Here is a 25,175-nt window from a genome sequence, read left to right on the forward strand (position 1 = left end):
AGACAGACAGACACAGACAGACAGACACAGACAGACAGACACAGACAGACAGACACAGACAGACAGACACAGACAGACAGACACAGACAGACAGACACAGACAGACAGACACAGACAGACAGACACAGACAGACAGACACAGACAGACAGACACAGACAGACAGACACAGACAGACAGACACAGACAGACAGACACAGACAGACAGACACAGACAGACAGACACAGACAGACAGACACAGACAGACAGACACAGACAGACAGACACAGACAGACAGACACAGACAGACAGACACAGACAGACAGACACAGACAGACAGACAGACACAGACAGACAGACAGACACAGACAGACAGACACAGACAGACAGACAGACACAGACAGACAGACACAGACAGACAGACAGACACAGACAGACAGACACAGACAGACAGACACAGACAGACAGACAGACACAGACAGACAGACACAGACAGACAGACAGACACAGACAGACAGACAGACAGACACAGACAGACACAGACAGACAGACAGACAGACACAGACAGACAGACACAGACAGACAGACAGACACAGACAGACAGACAGACAGACAGACACAGACAGACAGACAGACACAGACAGACAGACAGACACAGACAGACAGACAGACAGACACAGACAGACAGACACAGACAGACAGACAGACACAGACAGACAGACAGACACAGACAGACAGACAGACAGACACAGACAGACACAGACAGACAGACAGACAGACACAGACAGACAGACACAGACAGACAGACAGACAGACACAGACAGACAGACAGACAGACAGACACAGACAGACAGACACAGACAGACAGACAGACAGACAGACAGACACAGACAGACAGACACAGACAGACAGACAGACAGACAGACACAGACAGACAGACACAGACAGACAGACAGACAGACAGACAGACAGACACAGACAGACAGACACAGACAGACAGACAGACAGACAGACAGACAGACAGACACAGACAGACAGACACAGACAGACAGACAGACACAGACAGACAGACACAGACAGACAGACAGACAGACAGACACAGACAGACAGACACAGACAGACAGACAGACAGACAGACACAGACAGACAGACACAGACAGACAGACACAGACAGACAGACACAGACAGACAGACAGACAGACACAGACAGACAGACACAGACAGACAGACAGACAGACAGACACAGACAGACAGACACAGACAGACAGACAGACAGACAGACACAGACAGACAGACACAGACAGACAGACACAGACAGACAGACAGACAGACAGACACAGACAGACAGACACAGACAGACAGACAGACAGACAGACACAGACAGACAGACACAGACAGACAGACAGACAGACACAGACAGACAGACACAGACAGACAGACAGACAGACAGACAGACAGACACAGACAGACAGACACAGACAGACAGACACAGACAGACAGACAGACACAGACAGACAGACACAGACAGACAGACACAGACAGACAGACAGACACAGACAGACAGACACAGACAGACAGACACAGACAGACAGACAGACACAGACAGACAGACACAGACAGACAGACACAGACAGACAGACAGACACAGACAGACAGACACAGACAGACAGACACAGACAGACAGACAGACACAGACAGACAGACACAGACAGACAGACACAGACAGACAGACAGACACAGACAGACAGACACAGACAGACAGACACAGACAGACAGACAGACACAGACAGACAGACACAGACAGACAGACACAGACAGACAGACAGACACAGACAGACAGACACAGACAGACAGACACAGACAGACAGACAGACACAGACAGACAGACACAGACAGACAGACACAGACAGACAGACAGACACAGACAGACAGACACAGACAGACAGACACAGACAGACAGACAGACACAGACAGACAGACACAGACAGACAGACACAGACAGACAGACACAGACAGACAGACACAGACAGACAGACACAGACAGACAGACACAGACAGACAGACACAGACAGACAGACACAGACAGACAGACACAGACAGACAGACACAGACAGACAGACACAGACAGACAGACACAGACAGACAGACACAGACAGACAGACACAGACAGACAGACACAGACAGACAGACACAGACAGACAGACACAGACAGACAGACACAGACAGACAGACACAGACAGACAGACACAGACAGACAGACACAGACAGACAGACACAGACAGACAGACACAGACAGACAGACACAGACAGACAGACACAGACAGACAGACACAGACAGACAGACAGACACAGACAGACAGACACAGACAGACAGACAGACACAGACAGACAGACACAGACAGACAGACAGACACAGACAGACAGACACAGACAGACAGACACAGACAGACAGACAGACACAGACAGACAGACACAGACAGACAGACAGACACAGACAGACAGACAGACAGACAGACACAGACAGACAGACACAGACAGACAGACAGACACAGACAGACAGACGGACAGACACAGGCAGACAGACAGACACAGACAGACAGACAGACACAGACAGACAGACAGACACAGACAGACAGACAGACAGACACAGACAGACAGACAGACACAGACAGACAGACAGACAGACACAGACAGACAGACAGACACAGACAGACAGACAGACAGACACAGACAGACAGACACAGACAGACAGACAGACAGACAGACACAGACAGACAGACACAGACAGACAGACAGACAGACAGACAGACAGACACAGACAGACAGACACAGACAGACAGACAGACAGACAGACACAGACAGACAGACACAGACAGACAGACAGACAGACAGACAGACACAGACAGACAGACAGACACAGACAGACAGACAGACAGACACAGACAGACAGACACAGACAGACAGACAGACAGACAGACAGACACAGACAGACAGACACAGACAGACAGACAGACAGACAGACACAGACAGACAGACACAGACAGACAGACAGACAGACAGACACAGACAGACAGACACAGACAGACAGACACAGACAGACAGACACAGACAGACAGACACAGACAGACAGACACAGACAGACAGACACAGACAGACAGACACAGACAGACAGACACAGACAGACAGACAGACAGACAGACACAGACAGACAGACAGACAGACAGACACAGACAGACAGACAGACACAGACAGACAGACAGACAGACACAGACAGACAGACAGACACAGACAGACAGACAGACAGACAGACACAGACAGACAGACAGACAGACAGACAGACACAGACAGACAGACACAGACAGACAGACAGACAGACAGACAGACACAGACAGACAGACACAGACAGACAGACAGACAGACACAGACAGACAGACACAGACAGACAGACAGACAGACACAGACAGACAGACACAGACAGACAGACAGACAGACAGACACAGACAGACAGACACAGACAGACAGACACAGACAGACAGACACAGACAGACAGACAGACAGACACAGACAGACAGACAGACAGACACAGACAGACAGACACAGACAGACAGACAGACAGACACAGACAGACAGACACAGACAGACAGACAGACAGACACAGACAGACAGACACAGACAGACAGACAGACAGACACAGACAGACAGACAGACACAGACAGACAGACACAGACAGACAGACAGACACAGACAGACAGACACAGACAGACAGACAGACACAGACAGACAGACACAGACACAGACAGACACAGACAGACACAGACAGACAGACACAGACACAGACAGACACAGACACAGACAGACACAGACACAGACAGACACAGACACAGACAGACACAGACACAGACAGACACAGACAGACACAGACACAGACAGACAGACACAGACAGACAGACACAGACAGACAGACACAGACAGACACAGACAGACAGACACAGACAGACACAGACAGACAGACACAGACAGACACAGACAGACAGACACAGACAGACACAGACAGACAGACACAGACAGACACAGACAGACAGACACAGACAGACACAGACAGACAGACACAGACAGACACAGACAGACAGACACAGACAGACAGACACAGACAGACAGACACAGACAGACACAGACAGACAGACACAGACAGACACAGACAGACAGACAGACACACACACACACACACACACACACACACACACTTCTTTTTCCTCCAGTTTCTGATGCAACTTTTACGTGGATAAAATTTATGGTATGTAGCACGATTTCCATGTTCCTCGGCATCTTTAATAATTTTAGATTTTTTACTGCAAGTAAACTATACACTTATCATACTTGAACTTGATTCTGACACATGTACTGCTAATCCAAAAGCCATTTAACAATGTTAACAATTGAAATACCCACGTGGGAAAATAATGGGATACATTAGGAGTTGCACTGGAGGAAAATCGATAAAAGTTGCCAACATCATTTTGAATAAGCCACACACCTGTATTTTTTCTTGTATATTTCGGGGGGAGGGGGGAAAAAGTGCACAAGGTATTCGAAAAATTACAGTATATAGAACTGTTTCAACTTACACAATCAAGTGTTTTTTTTTTTTCTTTTTCTTCTTCTCCTCCCTCCCCCAAATGTCCATATGGAGTGACAAATTTTCTCTCATCCTCGCCATTGTTACCATTTCATGACTTCTGCAGATGCTGGTGAGTGGTGGGGTAGATTCGACTGTGTGTGCTGCCCTGCTGCACAAAGCTCTGCGTGAGGACCAGGTGATTGCTGTTCACATTGACAATGGCTTCATGCGAAAGAATGAGAGCCAAAGGGTAGAGCAGTCTCTAGAGAAGCTGGGGCTCAGGTTAAAAGGTGAGTAAAAGATTTGAATAGTATTTTGATAGTCTACGAGATCAATAAAGGATGATAAGATCTTTCAGAAAATAAAGATTTAAGTACGGATTTATAGCATGTCAAAGAATCTTACATGTATTGCTAGTCTCGAACATGTTAAATTAGACTTTGTATTAACATAATTTCTTCATAAATCTGTGGAAAGAGCCCATAAAGATAAATGTAGCTTGATAAGTTATTCTACTTACTCCACTTTTTCAGGCAAAAGTGAATGAAATACTAACTTGCATTTTTGAGAATTGTGAGGAGTGCCAGTATAGTTCTAAAGATCTCAGTCTATGCAATTAGTATAAGGTTTGAAACACTCACTTGCGATTCTTACTGGTTGAGATTGTCAGAAAAATTTCCTTAAATTTTGCAGTAGAATGAGGTGACACGTGCTGTCTGGTTACAGTGGCATAGTGAACAGTGAGAGTATCATTTATCTGACAATGACACAGTTGAAAATATTTCTTTTAAACCAGGATTGTTTTTTTGGAATTTCAATCACTATAGAGACAAAGTGGGTAAAAGTGGTTATGCTGTTGCCTGGATGTTTTGTGTAGATCTGAGATAAAATGTTGTTGTTGTTTTCTAATGCCAGGTGTTTGACAATAAAGTCATTTGACCTCTTGCACTGCAATATTTTTCAAAGATATTATCATGGCCAGCCACTGAAGCACAGATTTTGAGGTGTTCCGAATCCATTTCTTGGTTTGAGTTGCACAATGGGCAGTTAGGGGACTGATATATTCCAATTCTATGCAGGTGTTTGGCCAAACAATCATGGCCTGTTGCCAATCCAAATGGAGCTACAGACGATTTTCGTGGTAAATCGGGAATTACCTGTGGATTATGATGCAGGGAGTTCCATTTTTACCCTTGCGCTTGTGTTACCAAATTTTGTTTGTTGAAGTCTAAGCATGTAGATTTAATAAATCTTTTCACAGAGTAATACATAGATTTAGTAACAGGTCTATAAATAACAGTGCTGCCCTTCTTTGCTAGTGCATCCGCATTCTCGTTTCCCAGGATTCCACAATGGAATGGTATCCATTGGAATACAATTCTTTTATTGAGTGATATTAATTGAGAGAGCATTTTAGTTATTTCTGCTGTTTGAGTTGAAGGTGTGTGTTTAGAGACTATTGATAGAATAGCTGCTTTGGAGTCTGACAATATAACTACATTCTTAAATTTATTGATGTGACATAGAAGATTCCTGAGACTTTCACTTATTGCAATGGTATCTCCATCAAAACTTGTTGTTCCATATCCAAGAGATCTATAAAGTGAGATAAAATAAAAACTATTTAGAAGTCACTAAGCAGGTTACCCTGAAGAGGGTCATTTTGAGAATTGTGATACTGTAGTCTTACAATAAATACATACATACATACATACATACATACATACATACATACATACATACATACATACAGGGTGGAAGGTAACCTTTTACAATCCTTCACACACGTAATAGATCATATCATTTGGGAACGTTTTGCCAAATAATATTTTTTCATACAACCAATAGTTTTTGTAATATTTCGAGAAAACTAATGTTGCAATGTTCTAGACAGTAGCAGTGTTTACTTCGCGAGATCATTGCATCCCAGCATACTGAATGCCACTTCAATCATCTACTTGGCAGGGGTTTTGAGAGGATGTACGCACATACCATTTTGTAAAGAAAAACGTCTGTTGAGAGTACAGTCAAATCAAAATTTATGTAATCGTAACATGTTAATTATATGAACTATGTTATTCCTTATCTATTGTATCGTTATCGAACTATGTTATTCGTTATTGTATCGTTTCAGCACTAAATTTAGTATGAACAAACACATAGTTTCCCTTACATTTTAAAGGCAATTTCATCAATAATACAGTAGAATGAAAAATTATGCATAAAACAAAACTAATCCTTTAAATACAGTATTATTTTACATTGAAGATCACACAATTGATGTCACTCCAACTCAATTACAATACAATGTTTGGAAGAAATAAACAACTTTGAAACTAAATGAAACGGATACACATTGATGTGAGGTACACTGTTAAATTTTGTACACCATTCTCTACAGTGTCTTTTAAAGGCATTGTTCAAAGTGTCCACCAGTTGCGTGTCTACAAGTTCACGCTCCTTATCCAGTTATCTGTCACAGTATAAGCAAGCAGCTGCAGCAGCATTGTGACCAGTTTCGCCATACATTAGTAACATGTCCAGATACTCATGATTAGAAAACTGTAGCATCTCATTGTGTTTCAACTGCTGTGAACTGCACGTAACCTGCAATTAATAATGAAGTGAATGTAAGCATATAGTCTGCTCCATACACCTAGCTTGGTCACATGGTTTGCGTACATAAGAAACAGTGTTGCCAGCATGTCACAGCCCTGTCCGCATGCAATGTGTACACGAAATCTGTGTTATTTTCCATGCAAATACTACTGTAACATGGCCATACATAGCTTACTCTATCATCCTACATGAGATAAAAATCCAATTTTGAGCAGTTTCATGAAAAACTTAATCATAATTTTAAGTTACAAAAGACCATTTTTTTCGAAAACCGTCCTTCTGGGAACAAAATATTATTAGACTTTCTTGTTTGTCATAATTCGAGACCTCATATCCCAGAAGGATTGTAAAAGGTTACCTTCCACCCTGTATGTCTGTGTTTGTGTTTTTTAAGACATACAGTTGTTATTGTTTAGGAGATCCCCTGGCAAGTAATCTGTGAATCTGATTATAAAATAACTGGAAATGCCTTAGAAAATACAGATAAATTTTTGGTTTCATAAATTCACTGTATAAAATGACATCAATGAGAGTGTGAGCAGACTTTTAACACTGGTTGTGGTCTGAGTTGTCCAATTAATCCTGCTCATTGCTAACTTAACCTGCTTCTAGTTCTGTTTTGTTTCAATTTGTGTCTTGTTTCCAGATAGTTCTACAAGAAAACTCCCTGCAGCTTTCTTTGTGTTGTAGGATGTTCCACTGTAGGCATTTCATTAATATTTGCAGTGTTATCTTTCAATATGAGAGAGTATTTACAAGTGGAAAGAATGGATGACATGTGTAAACATTCGAGAATCTTGCTGTTTAAGGCCACCCAATCAGTTTTTAATTCAGTAACCGATCTACATTTGGATTGTGCTTACAGTAATCAACGCAAGTCACCAGTTCCTACATGGGACCACCACCATTCCCATGGATAAGCGAGAACCCAATTCGAGAACACGAGTTACCAAAATGTTGTGCATGACTACAAACCCTGAAGAAAAGCGAAAAATTATTGGCGATGTGTTTGTCAAGGTAAATGTATTCAAAGGATGAGAGGCTTGATTTATCTACATTAATGATTAATTATTTTGCATGAGATTTTTATGGAGGAAATTGTATTTGAAACACTATTTTTTTCATATAGATTCAAGTCGAAACTTGAGGTGTGGAGGTGGAGTGGGAGAAGGATCAGCGTTATTTGGTAGAAAGATGTACCTTTTAAGCATAGACATTCACGTCTCTATTAGTATATTAGGTTGAAATCTTTCGTGCTAAGAAAATTGACATACCATTAAAATTACTCTTCATTTCCTATCCTGACGCAGATTGTCTTCTTTCTATCCAAATCTCACTATGAAGACTAGGAAAATGGTTATGATATTGCTCGCTCATTGTTGGACATTGTCAAAATGATTACAGGAATTTATCTCAGAGTATGAGGTCATTTTTGTTTATGCATTTGTTCCATGTTAATGCACTCCAATGTGAACTGTATTTGTAGTAAAGTGATATAAGCGATAGTTCTTATGAGGCTGGAGGGTTAAGAAGGTTGCCACCTGGTAGATTAAGGTGGTTACTGATACTGCCCTCCAACAATATGACAGCAGGAGAACAACCTTGCGTTGAGAGCACATCTGCAAGGCTACATCTTGCTGGACACAACCAAAATGATGCTGCATTTCATGATATGTTGGGTAAAATTTGTACATGATATAAAATCAAGTTTGGGGAAATTTTTTTCATTTTAGTAGGTTATTTTACGATGCTTTATCAACATATTAGGTTGTTTAGGATCTGAATGATATGAAGGTGATAATGCCGGTGAAATGAATCTGGGGTCCAGCACCGATAGTTACCCAGGATTTGCTCATATTGGGTTGAGGGAAAACGCCAGAAAAAACTCAACCAGATAATTTGCCCCAACCGGGAATCAAACCCGGGCCACCTGGTTTTGTGGCCAGACGTGCTAACCGTTACTGCACAGGTGTGGACTTGGGGAAAATGTATGATATAATCATACAAGTGACATTACGAAGTACTAAAATTTTCTCTTATCGAGTGTATTTTTCACAATAGGAAGTAGTTTAATCTCTAGTCCGAATCTAACTGGATCTTTCTACACAGATTTAATCCTGTTCCTTTAATGATTTTATACAGTGGAGATGAAATAATGCAGTGTAAAAGTTAAGATTTTTGCTTATTGACAGAAAATCTTAATTTATAAATTACTTGTGATTTTTTCTGATAAATGAAAAATATATTGTTTATTAACAGATTTCTTTATGATCATAAATACAGTTAGACGAATGAATTTTAGTTTCCTCAAATATAATTTGCCTTCTAGTCTGTAGTATTTACATATGATCGTCATCATTGTCATTATCAACAGATGCTGTGGATCACACTGATAGTTTTACAAACTGGTATGTGTAACAAATTATTTCTCCTTTCTGCTATATGGTTTCTCAAAATATTCCCTCTTAAATCTGATGTACTTGTTCATTTGATGAAACAAGTCATCAAAGCACTGCACCTATTTTTCTAGAAGCAATTTAGATACCAGTTCATTGGAAGGTTTCAATCGTAGCTTCAGCAGTGTTATAGGATAATTTGCGCATTTTCTTCTTGATGATTGGAAACAAGAAAAAGCTGCATGGTTATGGATCAGGACTGAAGGATGGATGAGTTATTAATTTCACACCTAATGTGACCAAAAAGTCCACTGTCTGTTCTATGCTGTGAGATGATACATTGCCATAGTGAAGGATAATGTGGCTTCGAGGTTATTCTGTTTTTCCAAGATTGTCTGTAAATAAATGCTGGTATACCACTTGTCATTAACTGTACAGTGATCCTCCAATGGAACAGATGACAGGACCAAAGCAACAAAAGAATGAGTCAACCTGCCAGTGTTCAGTGACTTCATTGGCTTATCTTCGTGTAGGTAAATCCATTATGCCAATTGCTGTTTATTTTGTGGCTCATGAGTTCATAGCAGTAAATCCATATTTCGTCACTTATTATGTCAAAAACAGAATTTGACCTGTCTCAATTTAACATTTTTTAATTTTTCGTCCACCAATCAACACATGTTTGTTTCTCAGCTCTTATCAAATTAATATGGAATCCAGTGAGCACACAGCTTCTGCAAAGCAAGATGATTATGGAGGATCGTTTGTATTGTATTCATATCTGTCCTCGAAGATGACTCAATGTCTATGTAGATAATTGGATTATCGTCTTTAATCATTTGATGAACAGCATCAATATTTCTATCACTGGTTCTTTAGTAGGTTGACTCTCATGGAAGTCATCACTGATGTATGTCCATGTTTCAGTTTTGAAAATCAATCGTACACAGTCCTTCCTGATGATGCTTCATCTCTATTACACCCCCAAGTTAAATTTGTGCCCTGTGAATGCAAGAGACGAGTGCTAGTAGCTCTAATTCCTCTAGTTGTTAGTATACAATCTGCTGTTTCGTCTGTGAGTGAGGTCATGTTACAAGAGATAGTGCAATGAGTGAGGTAGTGTGTGTGTGTGTGTGTGTGTGTGTGTGCGTGCGTGCGTGCGTGCGTGCGTGCGTGCGTGTACGGTCACACATCGCTACTTTTGCAGTGCAACTTTTGTACTGCAGCTGCAAAAGTTGCGTATTGTGTTCACACGTAAGCCAAAAGTAGCGCGCTGCATGCTACTTTTCGTGCTGTGCAACCTGAGTGCTGCAAAAGTTGCAACTGGAGGTTGCGAGTCTGTTCACATACAAGGTGCTACTTTTGCAGCCGCAGCCATGCTGCAGGTTTCCATCTCCGTGTTGACTTCTCAATATACATTTTGTGGTTATGTTCGCATTATTAAGAAACTCATGTGAAAGCTTCCTTATCTATTATTTGCTTTTCTGTCATATCTAGTATTCAGAAATTGACATTATTTTTACTATAAAGCTTTTAAAAACGCGTATATACTTAAATGATAACCAACAGCTTATTCACGTAATCAATGTTGGCAACCCTCCTGTTTGGAACTACGCTACGGAAAATTAAAAAAATGAATTATATTGTCAGCAATTATGCTCAAACTGTGTTGTGTATTTAATAACTGTTACAAATAATTTATTTTCATCACATTTAACATTAAAATATATCCAAACAATGAAAGTATCATTGGCACATTTGGGTGGTAACACTGGTTGCAACTGCAGCAAAAGTTTCAACAAAACAGATATCAAAAATGCTGCGGCTAAAACCCTGAGAACTCTGTTCACACATCGCTACTTTTAAGCTGCGCGCAGCATGGAAAAGTAGCGGGCAGCAGGTTCGACAGCCGCTACTTTTCGGGTTGCACTGTTGTTCACACGTCGCAATACAAGAGTTGTGCAGTTTTTCGTACTGCAGTGCTGCAAAAGTAGCGACGTGTGACCGTACCTTAAGAAATATGATGCATAATATTAACATTTTCACAATATTTATATGGGTACAACATTTTCAGCACCACAGCACATTTTCCATCTTTGTCTTGGTTTTCCTGGTTTTGTATTTCTTTTGGATTAAAATGTACCATAATCTTACATAGACCTAGCATGTAAATATGAAATGGTACAGATTTTGAGGTTAAATTGAAATAAATAAGAGTACTAACCTGCTTGTATGCACCACCTGAATTTTTACTAGCTTTACTAGCTTGTTTATTTGGGGGAAGGGAGTAAGTGATCATTCAAAACAATTTATCCATCCATCCATTCATTTATTAATTCATTTATTCATTCATTCATTCATTCATTCATTCATCCAGTCAGTCATAGTTTAAGGGCAGGTTTTTCACTGCAAATCTAACATTCTCCAATCTTCCCTCTTTTTGGTCTTCCTCTTTGTCTCTGCATACGATCCATATACAGTGTGATCAGTTTTGTTGAAGTGTTTTGCCTATGGGCGAGCACGCAACTCATTAGGCATTTAGCTGAGTTTCGTGATTAGCAGAAAGGTAAAACAATAAAACAAACCAATCATACAACAATACATAAACAAATTTAAAAGGCTCATTACTTACCAAATTATCAAATGAGGTGTTGAAACTGCCCGCCTTCATTCTCCAAACATTTGGCATCTCTTTAGGAAATTATTCATCACTCGCTGTAGTTCATTTTGAGAAATCTGGACAATTTCGTGATGAATGTTATGTTTGAGTTCTTGTATTGTGTGAAAATTAGCCTTGTACATGGTACTTTTTAATTTACCCCAGGGATAATAATTGCAGGCTGTTAGATTGGGAGACCAAGGTGGGGCCACAAATCCCCACTGATAACCTTGTAGAACTTTCTCTCATGGAAATATTCGCAGTGTAAGCAGTGACGAAGTCCTGTTGAAAAAAATGCATGATCATGCTTCCTGTCGGTTAATTCTCTGAAAAAAGGGTTAGTGTGGTATTCACATAAGTAATAGAATCAACTGTATTCTAAAAAAAAAAAAAAAAATTGGTGCTATGATTCTTTCACTACTGATGGTGCACCATACACCACACGAGGGAAAACATAACTGATCACACTGGTATTGTCTATCTGATATCTTCCTCTGCCCAAAACTTTTTCCCCATTCACTGTTCCTTCTAGTAGGCAGTTTCTTCTTAGCCAGTGACCCAGCCAATTTATTTTCTTCTTACTGATGATTTGGCATTATTCTTTCTTCAAAACAAAAGTAACAAAATGGATTGAATATTCACAAATGTGTGTCATTATCAAACAAAGTAGTATGTCATAAGTGTTATTCCTGTTGTGTGAAATTTCCTGAGGTTAAGTTAGTATGACAATTATATGTGTAACTTGTATGATCATTTTGAGCAAGAGAGCTTTTGAATTGATAGAGAATTGATTTTGTTAGACTAATTTTTAATGATCATTTGACATTCAGAAAGTGTAAGATTTTAAATTGTCATAGAAAGGGAAAAATATCTTGTAATAAGAGAATGATTTCAATTGAGCCTAGACCGACATCTGTTACAATACACACACACATACACACACGTTCGCCATGCACGAGAATATGACCTATTCATTTACTGCAACTTCAGTGTGTTAACTATCTGCATGGAGTACTTCTGGCTGCATGGTGTGCTGTTGTACATCCTCTCTTTAATCCTAAACTGCGCATGTGAATGCAGCTATTGCTTTACATTTTTAATGCACATATAAAGAATTGTTACAGAATAGTTAATGTTTAACGCAAAGAAACAATACAGTAGTTTTCTACTAAAATGAGAATAACATTATCTTAACTGGAGCTAGGTGCAAGTGTTGCTGTTAAATCCATTATAGCTCTTGCTATGAGGACAGTTTTATAGTTTATACAGTTTGACTCTAAAGACTTGTTATGCCATTATCTTCACAGTTTTAATTGTAACACTCATGTCAACAACTTTATTGTTGACATGGCTTATGTTGCCAACATCAGAACTAATGAGATTATTCTTAAATTTTCTTTTTTGCTCGCGAACTGTCTGAAGTTGACCTGTTGTATTTACCTCCTTGGAGGATCAGATTTTCCTTGCTTGTGTATTGGATACTTGAGAAATACTGAAGGGATGCTATTTACTTCCACAATCCTTCTTTTACAGTTGTCTCTATAGTCTTCTGTCACAAAATGTTTACTGCTAACTATACTATGGTCTGATGGTTGCCATATTCTCCTAAATTTAAATATTAGAATTATTATTAGGCTCTCATTGTAATTAAAACCATTTTGTATCATAATGAAATCTTAAAATAATAAAAGCTGTGCTGTAAATACAGTATTGTACTTTATAAAAAAGGGCAATACGTAGTACGTTAGTGGGAAATAACTTTCAGCCATTTCTCTGTCAAATATATTCTTCACCTCTCTGTTGTTTACATATAATGGAATGCAACAATAAACCATTGTAGACCATGTACGTAATACAAGCACATAATCTCACATGATACACAGAATCAGTTGTTATGCGCAAGCTAAAAAATACACATCAGCTACAGCCAGTATGAGCATATGCTAGTGCTCATCAGGCATCTCAGTAATTACCACACCAGACATGATATATGAGGAAATGTATAGGTCTTGTATGTTTATGTATGTCTATGTTCAGTGAAGGAATGAAATTACAAGCATTTCCTTCTGTTATAATACCATATTTTTCCATATTTTTAAAGTTCAGTGAATTTTTCTAGTTCAGAATGTCTGACATACTGTGCAAACTATTAAAATAAGATACCATCTATCTTATCCTGCAGTTATAAAAAAATTATATAGGCCTAATATAGCAATTACTGATGTTATTACAGTTTCGTGTCAAGCTTTAAATTAATACTTACCTGTGTTCGACTTACTGATTGCAGGTTGCAAACGAAGTGATTTCTGAACTGAACCTGAAGCCAGAAGAGGTGTTTCTGGGGCAGGGCACCCTCAGGCCAGACTTGATAGAGTCTGCGTCTCACCTTGCTAGCAACAAGGCTGATGTGATCAAGACTCACCACAATGACAGTGAACTCATCAGACAACTGCGAGATGAGGGACGTGTGGTGGAGCCCCTCAAAGACTTTCACAAAGACGAGGTATATAACACTAGGCCCAGTCATGTACAAAATAAAGATTGTTTTAATATTGTTTCTTGGGTGAATTAAGAAAATGTACCTTGACAAGTTTTTGAGAGAGGCATCTTGAATCATAGATTTGACCTAATACCGGTAATTTCTTCTAATTAACCACCATGTGCCGAAGACAAGAAATGGATATGAAATGTTTGGCATCTGTGAATCCCTGAAGCTTCATGAGGACCTTACTTATATATTGGAAAGCAAAGGAGAATATTGACGTTGGTGACTGAGTATGTACACACACATACATATCTTTAATGAATGGCTAGTTTGTGACATTGTGATTTCGATATTATTAGAGACCACAGATTTTTGCATTAGCGATAAAAGCAACAAATTGTTGATTAAAAAGAAATATTTTTATCACGAATTTTCGCGATAGATATGTTTTAGAGCAAAATAAATTATTTCCGCGAAAAAAAAAAAAGCGACATTTATTAAAAATTTGCATCTCATTACATTTTTAAACATTTGGTGCATCATTTAAACACCTTTAACTTGTGAATATAACATCCACTCTTCTTACAAGCTGAAGTTAGGATTTAAAAATACACGTTCCAAAGGAGATTAAGCGATCACCCTACTTCCAAACCCGGTCATTGGGTATCTGGCAGAGGGTCCATCTAAAAGGTTGCTTTTGTTTGTTGATGTTATAATAAGCCCAAGGGTGTTGCTATTTTAGGAACTTTTTCCAGTATACAGTTGTAAAGATGGGACGAACATCGACAGTTACCCTTCATTCTAGAGCTACTAAAGAATTTGCTAGTGAGGGTCTTTATGTATCTGAGACTAATATTTTAATGTGTAAATTTTGTAATGTGCGAGTAAATTGGGAGAAATAAGATACAGTGCCTAAACATTGTTTCAGAAATAAAGAACATGTGCACCTTAAAGAAAAAGTGTAGCTCCTAAAAGACGAGTATCAATCGAAGGTTTATTTGTTCATCAGAAGAAAGCCAAACAAGAAAAAACGGAGTTTGTAATGGATACCACAAAAATGTTCTTGAGTTCCAATGTTAAAGTTGAGTGATTGAGGTATTATGAGCTCTCATGATGAATTACCTTGAATTTGTGATGGGTGTGTCGAAATATGTCTGGGTTTCTTGTGCATTGATTGATGCAGAAAGGTTCTTCTCAAAGTATAATTTAATTGTTAAGGACTGTAGGTGCAGAATAAAAGAAAATAATAATGTCGCTTCTGCTGTGCTTTCATTCCACAAATATGTTACATAATACAAATAATGTTTTTCCTCAGTGTTTTAAAGTTGTGTTTAATTTTAATATGTAGAATAATTGATTTATGAAACCTTTTTTATCATTATTTATATGCCTAATATGTATCATATACATAACATAAAAATTCTTTTCCAATTTATAAGAAATTATTGCGACAATCTTATAAGTAATTTGCAATAAAACGCGAAATATAATACTTTTATGCCATCCTAACATTATAAACAGGTTGTTACTACATCCAATATTGTTCATGATCAGCTTATTATGGCACATGTGCCAAAAATAGTAATGCTATTCGCTATAATGTATGTATGTATTTATTTACACTGCAAGTGGGCAAGCACCCTGGCAGTGGTATATACAATATAAACAATACACAATAAAATGATAAGCAATACACAATAAAATTTACAATAAACAATACAATTTTACAATACATATACAATTTTATACACAATACAATAAGAATACACAATACAATTTAACACAATAATAATAAAACATAAATAAAATACCTAATTTTACAATACAACCTACATAATTATGTATAGGTCCTACATAAGTTTCAATAGTCTTTCACTTTACTCTCGTCTCATTCCCTATAGTGGCACTATGACGTATTTCACTGACACTTTAGCACACATTACACTGACACTCTGTAACACATTTCACTGACACTATAGAACACATTTCATTGACGCTATAAATTATCACTGATCGGAACTGTTCACTGCACTGTAAAACCATAACTTCACTGACTCACCTCGCTTCACTGATACAACAGTTCAAATAAGTAAAATAATTACATCCTTATGCATACTTATAAACAGAACTACATTTAAACTAAACATTTCTAGTCTAAGGCCCTCTTACATGCTATTAGTACCGGAATGCTTGGGTGGGGATGCATGCTGCTTGTCTGACTCTTTCTTACTGCTTCTACGTGCCATGTAAAAAGAAATGAAATGCAAGACACACAGTAACATCATTTATTTCCAATCTTTAACAATTTTGTATCACGTTTGTAATATCACATAAAACAGTTCTGTGGTTCAGAGAAACTATATTAATAAAATAATGGAACATTTTGTAACATAACCTGCAAGGTCATCCATTTATCTTTATTCAGTGTCAATGCCAGGCGCAACTAATCGATATGAACATATGAAGACTCTGTCAGCTATGGATCCCAAATTTCTTCCATAAATTACTTCCTACAATTTATAATGCTGAGATGCCATGAAGTCTTGTATCAAACTCGTGGATAATCTTATTACGACAAACATTCACTCATGCCATAATAATCAAGATTAACTTGTTGCATAAATAACTATTATCACGATTTTTTTTTAATTAATGCAAAATTCTGTGGTCTCTAGATATTATCGTCATAATCATCATCACGAATTGAACTCTTAGGGCTATAATGTCCTAGATATTCGAAGTATGAGCTTTTCTTGGTCATGTCATCAGTATGTTGCAAGCTGACCACATAAACAACACTGAACAGAGATAAGTAACACTTGTTCGCGTAGGCTTCCGCGGCTGGTGTACATGGTGTGTGGATAAGCTTCAGGGCTTCTACCGTGTTGTCTTGGTGTTGGTGGCTGACGTTTCGACCGCTGTGTTGTGGTCATCTTCAGAGCAGTTGTTGGATAAGGAAATAGTCTGCGAGCTGGTATATATATAGTAGTAGCCTCGATGGTGGGAGTACTTGCGGTGATAGATCGGAGGTTCTCCTTCTGGCATCTGATTGGTCCTACATTGTCCAATCCGGTTGAGGTCTGTATGAAGGGGAGTATTCATATTAAATACTGGCCCTCATAAGGTCCGAAAGAGTGACCTTGATACCGTGCCCGATGTCCGGATGAAGGGGGGGCGCCGCATACATGTGGAGACCTGGTTTCTCGTTCTTAAGTATGATCTTGGAATAGACTTCCCCATGAGTTGCTGAGTTGTAACCCCTCGTCCTTGTTGATGTTGTTGGGATGTTGTTTGATATGGAAGGCTTCTTTAACCAGTCTTCTGTATAAGTTGTCTTCTTTATCTATTATCTTTATATTGTCGAATTCGATGGTGTGGCCTGAATCTGCTGAGTGTAAGGCTATTGCTGATTTTTCGTATGGTCCGTATTTGCAGAGTCGGATGTGTTCCTTCCTTCTATCACACATCCGACTTTGCAAATACGGACCATACGAAAAATCAGCAATAGCCTTACACTCAGCAGATTCAGGCCACACCATCGAATTCGACAATATCAAGATAATAGATAAAGAAGACAACTTATACAGAAGACTGGTTAAAGAAGCCTTCCATATCAAACAACATCCCAACAACATCAACAAGGACGAGGGGTTACAACTCAGCAACTCATGGGGAAGTCTATTCCAAGATCATACTTAGGAACAAGAAACCAGGTCTCCACATGTATGCGGCGCCCCCCCTTCATCCGGACATTGGGCACGGTATCAAGGTCACTCTTTCGGACCTTATGAGGGCCAGTATTTAATATGAATACTCCCCTTCATACAGACCTCAACCGGATTGGACAACGTAGGACCAATCAGATGCCAGAAGGAGAACCTACGATCTATCACCGCAAGTACTCCCCCCCATCGAGACTACTATATATATATACCAGCTCGCAGACTATTTCCTTATCCAACAACTGCTCTGAAGATGACCACAACACAGCGGTCGAAACGTCAACCATCAACACCAAGACAACGCGGTAGAAGCCCTGAAGCTTATCCACACACCATAAGTAACACTTATTCATTTCACCTGAAAAGCAGATAGAGCTCTTCACTTTGCTACCAGAAATCAAATTCAGGTCTGTGTGAAATGTAGTCAGGTACACTGCCAATTAAGCTGCAGCAGAGGAATGATATCTTAAGGATAATTCGAGCAAACTGAAGATGTGTGGAAATATATCATAGGATGATTGCTCACCTGTATAGAACGAGCTGTATGGTAGGACAGTTGTTAAACATGGCATGTCAGCAGAATAATAAATAATAGCTGGATCCTGTATAATTTCAGCAGATTTACCTATATGATCCTTTTCTGAAAATAATAGGTTACCTTTGCCCATTTTGGTAGAAAAATATTACTTATTGTATAATGTATAAGCCTTTAATATTTTGTTATTTTTCTTTTCAATACTATTATGAGAAACTTAAATTAACAGAAAACAAGAGATGTAGAGTAATACATTTAACATCTGATAGATTGAACTACTAGTAGTTACTAAATATGTTTTTACGAATGCACATATTTTGAGGTGTTGTGGAAAGAAGATTTTGTTTTTCTATCTGGTTATGTTTATGTTCTTCATTAATAAAACTAGAAAGCCAGTAACAAATATAAATGATACTCGGGAGGAAATTAAATGCGGAATAAATATGGGAAATGCCTGTTATTATTCAGTTGAGAAGCTTTTGTCATCCAGTCTGCTGTCAAAAAATCTGAAAGTTAGAATTTATAAAACAGTTATGTTACTGGTTATTCTGTATGGTTGTGAAACTTGGACTCTCACTTTGAGAGAGGAGCAGAGATTAAGGGTGTTTGAGAATAAGGTTCTTACGAAAATATTTGGGGCTAAGAGACATGAAATTACAGGAAAATGGAGAAGGTTACACAACGTAGAACTGGACGCATTGTATTATTCACCTGACATAATTAAGAACATTAAATCCGATGTTTGAGATGGGCAGGGCATGTAGCACATATGGGCGAATCCAGAAATGCATATAGAGTGTTAGTTGGGAGGCCGGAGGGAAAAAGACTTTTGGGGAGGCCGAGATGTAGATGGGAGGGTAATATTAAAATGGATTTGAGGGAGGTGGGATATGATGATAGAGACTGAATTAATCTTGCACAGGATAGAGACCAATGGTGGGCTTATGTGAGGGCGGCAATGAACCTCCAGGTTCCTTAAAAGCCATTTGTAAGTAAGTAAATAAGAAAGCTTATTGACGTTGAGGATGAGAATTTTTCTTGTAGTGCAGCATTTGCTATTAATTTATAATTGGGGTTGTGTGTGATCTTTAATTTTTTTTTTTATAAGAAATGTTGTTTTTCCATCTACCTTATCTTTTCTTTTGTTTATATTTCTCTCCATATCGTCACGTGAATGCAAGAACTAGGTAACTCGAAATTTGCGTTTTTTAGTTACCTCTTTTATAGCATAGCAAAAATCGCACAAAATGTAATCCAGGATCTAGGTAACTGATCGAACGATACCAGCGACATCTATTTTCCAATATAACAAATAGGTAAAAGAAAGCGAGACATATTCCTTAGTGCAATAAATAAGTAAATAGGCAATGTCACAAAATATGAAAAATCAAGTTACCTAGTTCTTGCATTCAGGCGACGATATTTTCTTTCAATTTTTCCCCCCTTTTTCCATGAGTCTTTTTCACTCTTACTATCTTTTTCAGTTCATCATTTTCTTCTGTTACCTTCTTCTTTCTGCCGAATTATTTATTACATTGCAAAGTCACACCTTGAGACATTATCCTCCTGAAAAGTTGACCTTCACTTTTCTTTTAGGAAAATTTCCTAAGAGGGAAGTGAAGGTCAACTTTAAACTTGGATAAACTTCTATAGCTAGACTATTTACAAAAAACAGTTGTGGCAGAAACTTTAACTTATTTCCTTCCCCTCTGTTCATTCCCCATTGTCAATCATCAATCAGTGTCTCTATCTGAACTCAGGTTGGCAGCACTAGATCCACTACTATCGTGATTCTCATTGGATAAGAAGATGATTATGTTTATTTCTGCATCAACCATACACTTATGGTCAAAATATTTGTTCTCTGTTTTACTCACATGCTCACATCATTTCCTCAATTTTTCGGAGGGAATATTCATGCACGAGTTTTATGAGCAAACGTTTATTCTCACCTAAAGACGTGACAATACTCTGGTTATAACTTAAATGCAAAACACTATTACTATTATTAATTAATTAATTTTATACTTCACTTCACTTTGGCGCGACTGTATTCTCTTCTGCAAACTCAGCACTGGTCTCATATGCTCATGCGTTTGCCATGACCAAGAATTGTGGGAGGAGAGTGTAGCACGTGCACATTACAACTGCATTTACAGAGTGGTAGCTGTATAGGTTATTCACCTTGAAAAGTCGCAAAAAATTTCATTATGAGTATATTATGCAAAATATGCTGAAACAAACTCAATGAAGTTGTCTCTCCTCTCGATTTCATGGTTTAAAATTATCCACTGGAGTTCTTTATTAGTTCATTGGGGGAAAAAAATCAACGTTTAATTAAATTTTTTAATTCAGTAATATACCTATATCCATAATATACTAGCATGCTGATGAAAGCCAGCAATTCCCATTTCGAATGTGGCTTCACTCATTTTGTTACTAAAATATTAAATTTATTGTGGGAAGAGTTATAAAGTGATACATGACAAGATCTGTATCTGTAATAGTTTTAATATGAACATATTGTATAAAAAATAAATTGTGATTGCATATGATGAACAGGTGCGGATGCTGGGCAGAGACCTGGGGCTGCCACCTGACCTAGTAATGCGGCATCCTTTCCCAGGTCCTGGCATTGCCATCAGAGTGTTGTGTGCAGAGGATGCTTACATGGAGCGGGACTTCTCAGAGACGCAGGTTCTAGTAAAAATCATTGCAGAGTATGACCAGATGCTGCAGAAGGTACGAATTTGTTGGTATAGCTGACTATTGTTGTGCTCTGCTGGACAGATGAATGAATAGTGACTTTGTTGCAGAAACATGCTCTACTGAACCGAGTGGAGAGTGTCACAAGTGATGAGGAGAGGTTAGAATTGAGGAAAGCATCAAACAAACAGCATTTAGCAGCTACACTGCTGCCGATCCGGAGTGTTGGTGTACAGGTACAGACATTTTTCTCAGTCATTTTCTTGTAATGCAAGAGAGTTATGGTCAAGAACTATTTCCTTAAATTTCTTCATGCAGAACATTGGTACGAATAGATAATATCATTATTGATCTCATAAATATCATATGAAGATACAAGAATGCCTGGGAGGATGCGTTTTAGGTGATAACATCTTGTTGATGCCATGTTATTCACTACTAACATAAGCCTGAATAAGAAGTGGTTTGTTGGTTGGTTAGTTAAATATTCAGACACAAGGAAGTCGGAAGTCCTTTGTCTTCATACTTCCCCAGTAAAGTTCGCCTATTGGTTTGGCATTCAGATCTTTTATTGCAGAACATTTCACATGGTCCAGTTCATGATACTGTTTACATCTTGACATAAAACATCCAGGTGATGGTAAGAGTGAAAACTGATGAAGATGATGACCAGTCTGCTTCTTTTCTTGATGAGTTAGGTATTATATCTGGTTCAGGAAGTAAATAGCTCCAATTGTTATTTGTACTGACGTCTTTGTGCTCTTGGTGGACTGTTTGTGTGATTTTTCTATTGATGTGTAATTTAGTTGAGTGGTATGGTATTTTCAGGTTAGTTATGTTAATTTTAGTACCTTCCTTTGTAAGACCATAAGCTATCTCATTGCCATTGATTGCACAGTATGTTGGAATCCACTGGAATTTTACTTGTTTCTCTTGATTTTGTATTTCTAAGACTCTGGCAGAAAAGGAGGGTTGCATTGAGGCTGTTGTTAATAAGGCTGACTGAAAGTCATATAGAAGGACTACATTTTCAAAACTGTTCAGCCCATAAGGAAATCTGTTCCAAAGCCACTGTAATTGCTTCTAGCTCGCCATCAAAGTTTGTGTACACTCATGCCAACCTTTCTATTTTCTTTCATTTGTGACCCATCAGTAAAGATATGAAGGCAGTTCTCTGGGGGATAGTAGTTATTTATTGTCTCTAAAGTACGTAGTTTCAGGTCTGGTTTGTTAAAATTACTCTTATTATCTGCATGACCCCTAAATTAATGTTAATTTCTGGTTGGTCTAAGGGTGACAAAGGAGACAGCAGTAGTTCTGGTGGAGCTCTGTGAGTTTTTTTGGACGTCAAGTGGTTATTTGGAATTTCTTCTCCTTACATGTAAACTCAGTATTTTCAGACAATGATGTTGTGTTACACAGGGAGACTGTCGCAGCTACAGTTATGTGGTGGGGTTGTCAAGTGAAAAGGAACCAGACTGGGATGACATGCAGTTCCTGGCAAGACTGATTCCCCGTGTATGCCACAATGTGAACCGGGTGTGCTACATATGGGGAGGATTGGTGCGTGACCAGGTGCTGGACATTACACCTACCTTTCTCACATCCAATGTGCTCAGCACGTTGCGGCAGGCAGACCACGTGGCCAACCAGGTGAGAACTGTCCCACTCATCCCAGTGCCATTCTCTCCAGTTATGTAACATACAGTATGTCATATATTTGCTACTGTTGTACAGGTTCTTGCGTCGTCAGGCTACATCAATTCCCTCAGCCAGATGCCGGTTGTGCTTATCCCCGTGCATTTTGACCGTGATCAGGTGTCACGAATTCCTTCCTGTCAGCGTTCCATCGTGCTCAGGCCTTTCTGCACTCACGACTTCATGACGGGGGTGCCAGCTATCCCTGGACGAGAACTGCCGGTTGATGTGAGTGCTTACTGTTTCGTAAAAAAAATATCACTTTATAGTTGTTTAGAAATTATAACGATAGCTAGTGTATTACATTTGTTACAAGTCTCAGAAATGGTTGAATTGGAATTTGTGTTGAGCAGAACTAGTCAAGTAAGTGAAAATAAATTGTTGCATGACTTTTTATGATTAGGTGACTGTCTTGTGCCTCTGACTGTTGGTAGGTGGTCCAGAGGATGGTGACAGAGATCCTGACAGTTCCCGGTGTGTCGAGAGTTCTTTACGACCTGACGACGAAGCCTCCTGGGACAACTGAATGGGAGTGATGTGTATGCCGAACTTGATAGGATTTTATACCGTGTGCCGCACAAGACACTCGTGGACATGTGGGTGCAGTGCGACTCTTGTGATACGTGATACGTGAGCCAGGAATCACAACTACTCAAAATTATTGTTGGGGGGTGGGGCCACAGGGGCAGCAGGGATATTTTAATGTATTTTTTCACTACATCATTCCTACCAGATGACACTAGTTGTTAGGATGCGGTGCAGTGTATACATGTATTACTGTATTTATTGGACATCTGGAGCCGCATTGCTGCTTGCCACTCTTTGTTCTGGCCGCGTCCACACTGCCCATGAAGATGTGGGTAAGGTGATTCCTCCACACGTAATACATTTCTGTGCATGTTTGTGTTTTAATTCCAGACTGCTGCATTTTGGGAATTTTTTAATTGTGGCAGATCCTATTTCTCACACTATATTTGAGCGGTTTGTAAAAACTAAGTGCCAGACGGGATGTAAAATACAGATACTATCTGACTTCTCTTTGTCTCAATCTACATTGCTTGAGGTGGCAAAGAAACACTGACTCAATCCTTTGAATTCCCCAAGTGGAATTGAAAGCAGTAGGAATTGAAATGTGCCGCACAGTTGGTAGCATTGTTATTTCTTCGGAACAGGTTGTCAATGTTGCAGCAGTGTGGATGTGGCACAGTGGGTTCTAAAACATTACAAGAAGTGCACCGTTTATTTCAATAAATATGGAATTATCTTGAGTTGTTTATCCTGTTTCTTTCCTTTCACACTCGTCACTGATGAGGATGATGATTTGTGATCATGTATCACCATCACGAATTTGTTGAAATAATAATTTTAATAAATGTAGCTTATTCCCTAGATGCAGTACTTTCAGATCTTCAAGACATGAACTTGTAGACTTGATTATCTGAACACATAAGACAATCGACAAGTAATCGTGAGGCTTTATGCACTTTTTATTATTTATTATTTAAAGTTCTGATCATCTTTACTTACGCTTTTGCAGTTCATATGTTGCAAGATAGGGACTTAAGTCCATGATAGCATGTTATGTATATACTGAGTAGAGGGTTCAGAGCTGTTCCAGATTCAGTTGAGTTATTAATATGTCCCCAGAATTATTATACTCATCGAGTTGTGGATTTGATGTTGTCTACATCTGTTACTCTATAGAATCAGAAGTATAAGGAATTCGAACCACGACTTGAACTGTACATTTCTTGATGTG

The 25,175-nt window shown here is 38.9% G+C and overlaps 1 protein-coding gene across 3 annotated transcripts in view; it reads left to right on the forward strand.

The window, feature by feature from the left end:
• The window catches only part of bur (GMP synthase burgundy), a 70,185-nt gene extending 45,501 nt beyond the window's left edge, over positions 1 to 24,684 (forward strand). For 2 of the 3 annotated variants that reach the window (XM_069828401.1, XM_069828400.1), the window contains exons 7-14: positions 4,721 to 4,886; positions 8,081 to 8,232; positions 14,558 to 14,773; positions 21,575 to 21,754; positions 21,829 to 21,954; positions 23,141 to 23,371; positions 23,456 to 23,644; positions 23,851 to 24,059. In XM_069828401.1, the coding sequence (XP_069684502.1) occupies positions 4,721 to 4,886; positions 8,081 to 8,232; positions 14,558 to 14,773; positions 21,575 to 21,754; positions 21,829 to 21,954; positions 23,141 to 23,371; positions 23,456 to 23,644; positions 23,851 to 23,952 (1,362 nt within the window). In that variant the 3' untranslated portion in view covers positions 23,953 to 24,059. Of the gene's footprint in view, positions 1 to 4,720; positions 4,887 to 8,080; positions 8,233 to 14,557; positions 14,774 to 21,574; positions 21,755 to 21,828; positions 21,955 to 23,140; positions 23,372 to 23,455; positions 23,645 to 23,850 lie in introns of all 3 variants that reach the window. The other variant, XM_069828402.1, reaches the window with a different exon arrangement.
• Positions 24,685 to 25,175: the final 491 nt, after the last annotated feature.

The sequence above is a fragment of the Periplaneta americana genome, chromosome 6, assembly GCF_040183065.1.
Source record: "Periplaneta americana isolate PAMFEO1 chromosome 6, P.americana_PAMFEO1_priV1, whole genome shotgun sequence".
NCBI classification, from domain to species: domain Eukaryota; kingdom Metazoa; phylum Arthropoda; class Insecta; order Blattodea; family Blattidae; genus Periplaneta; species Periplaneta americana.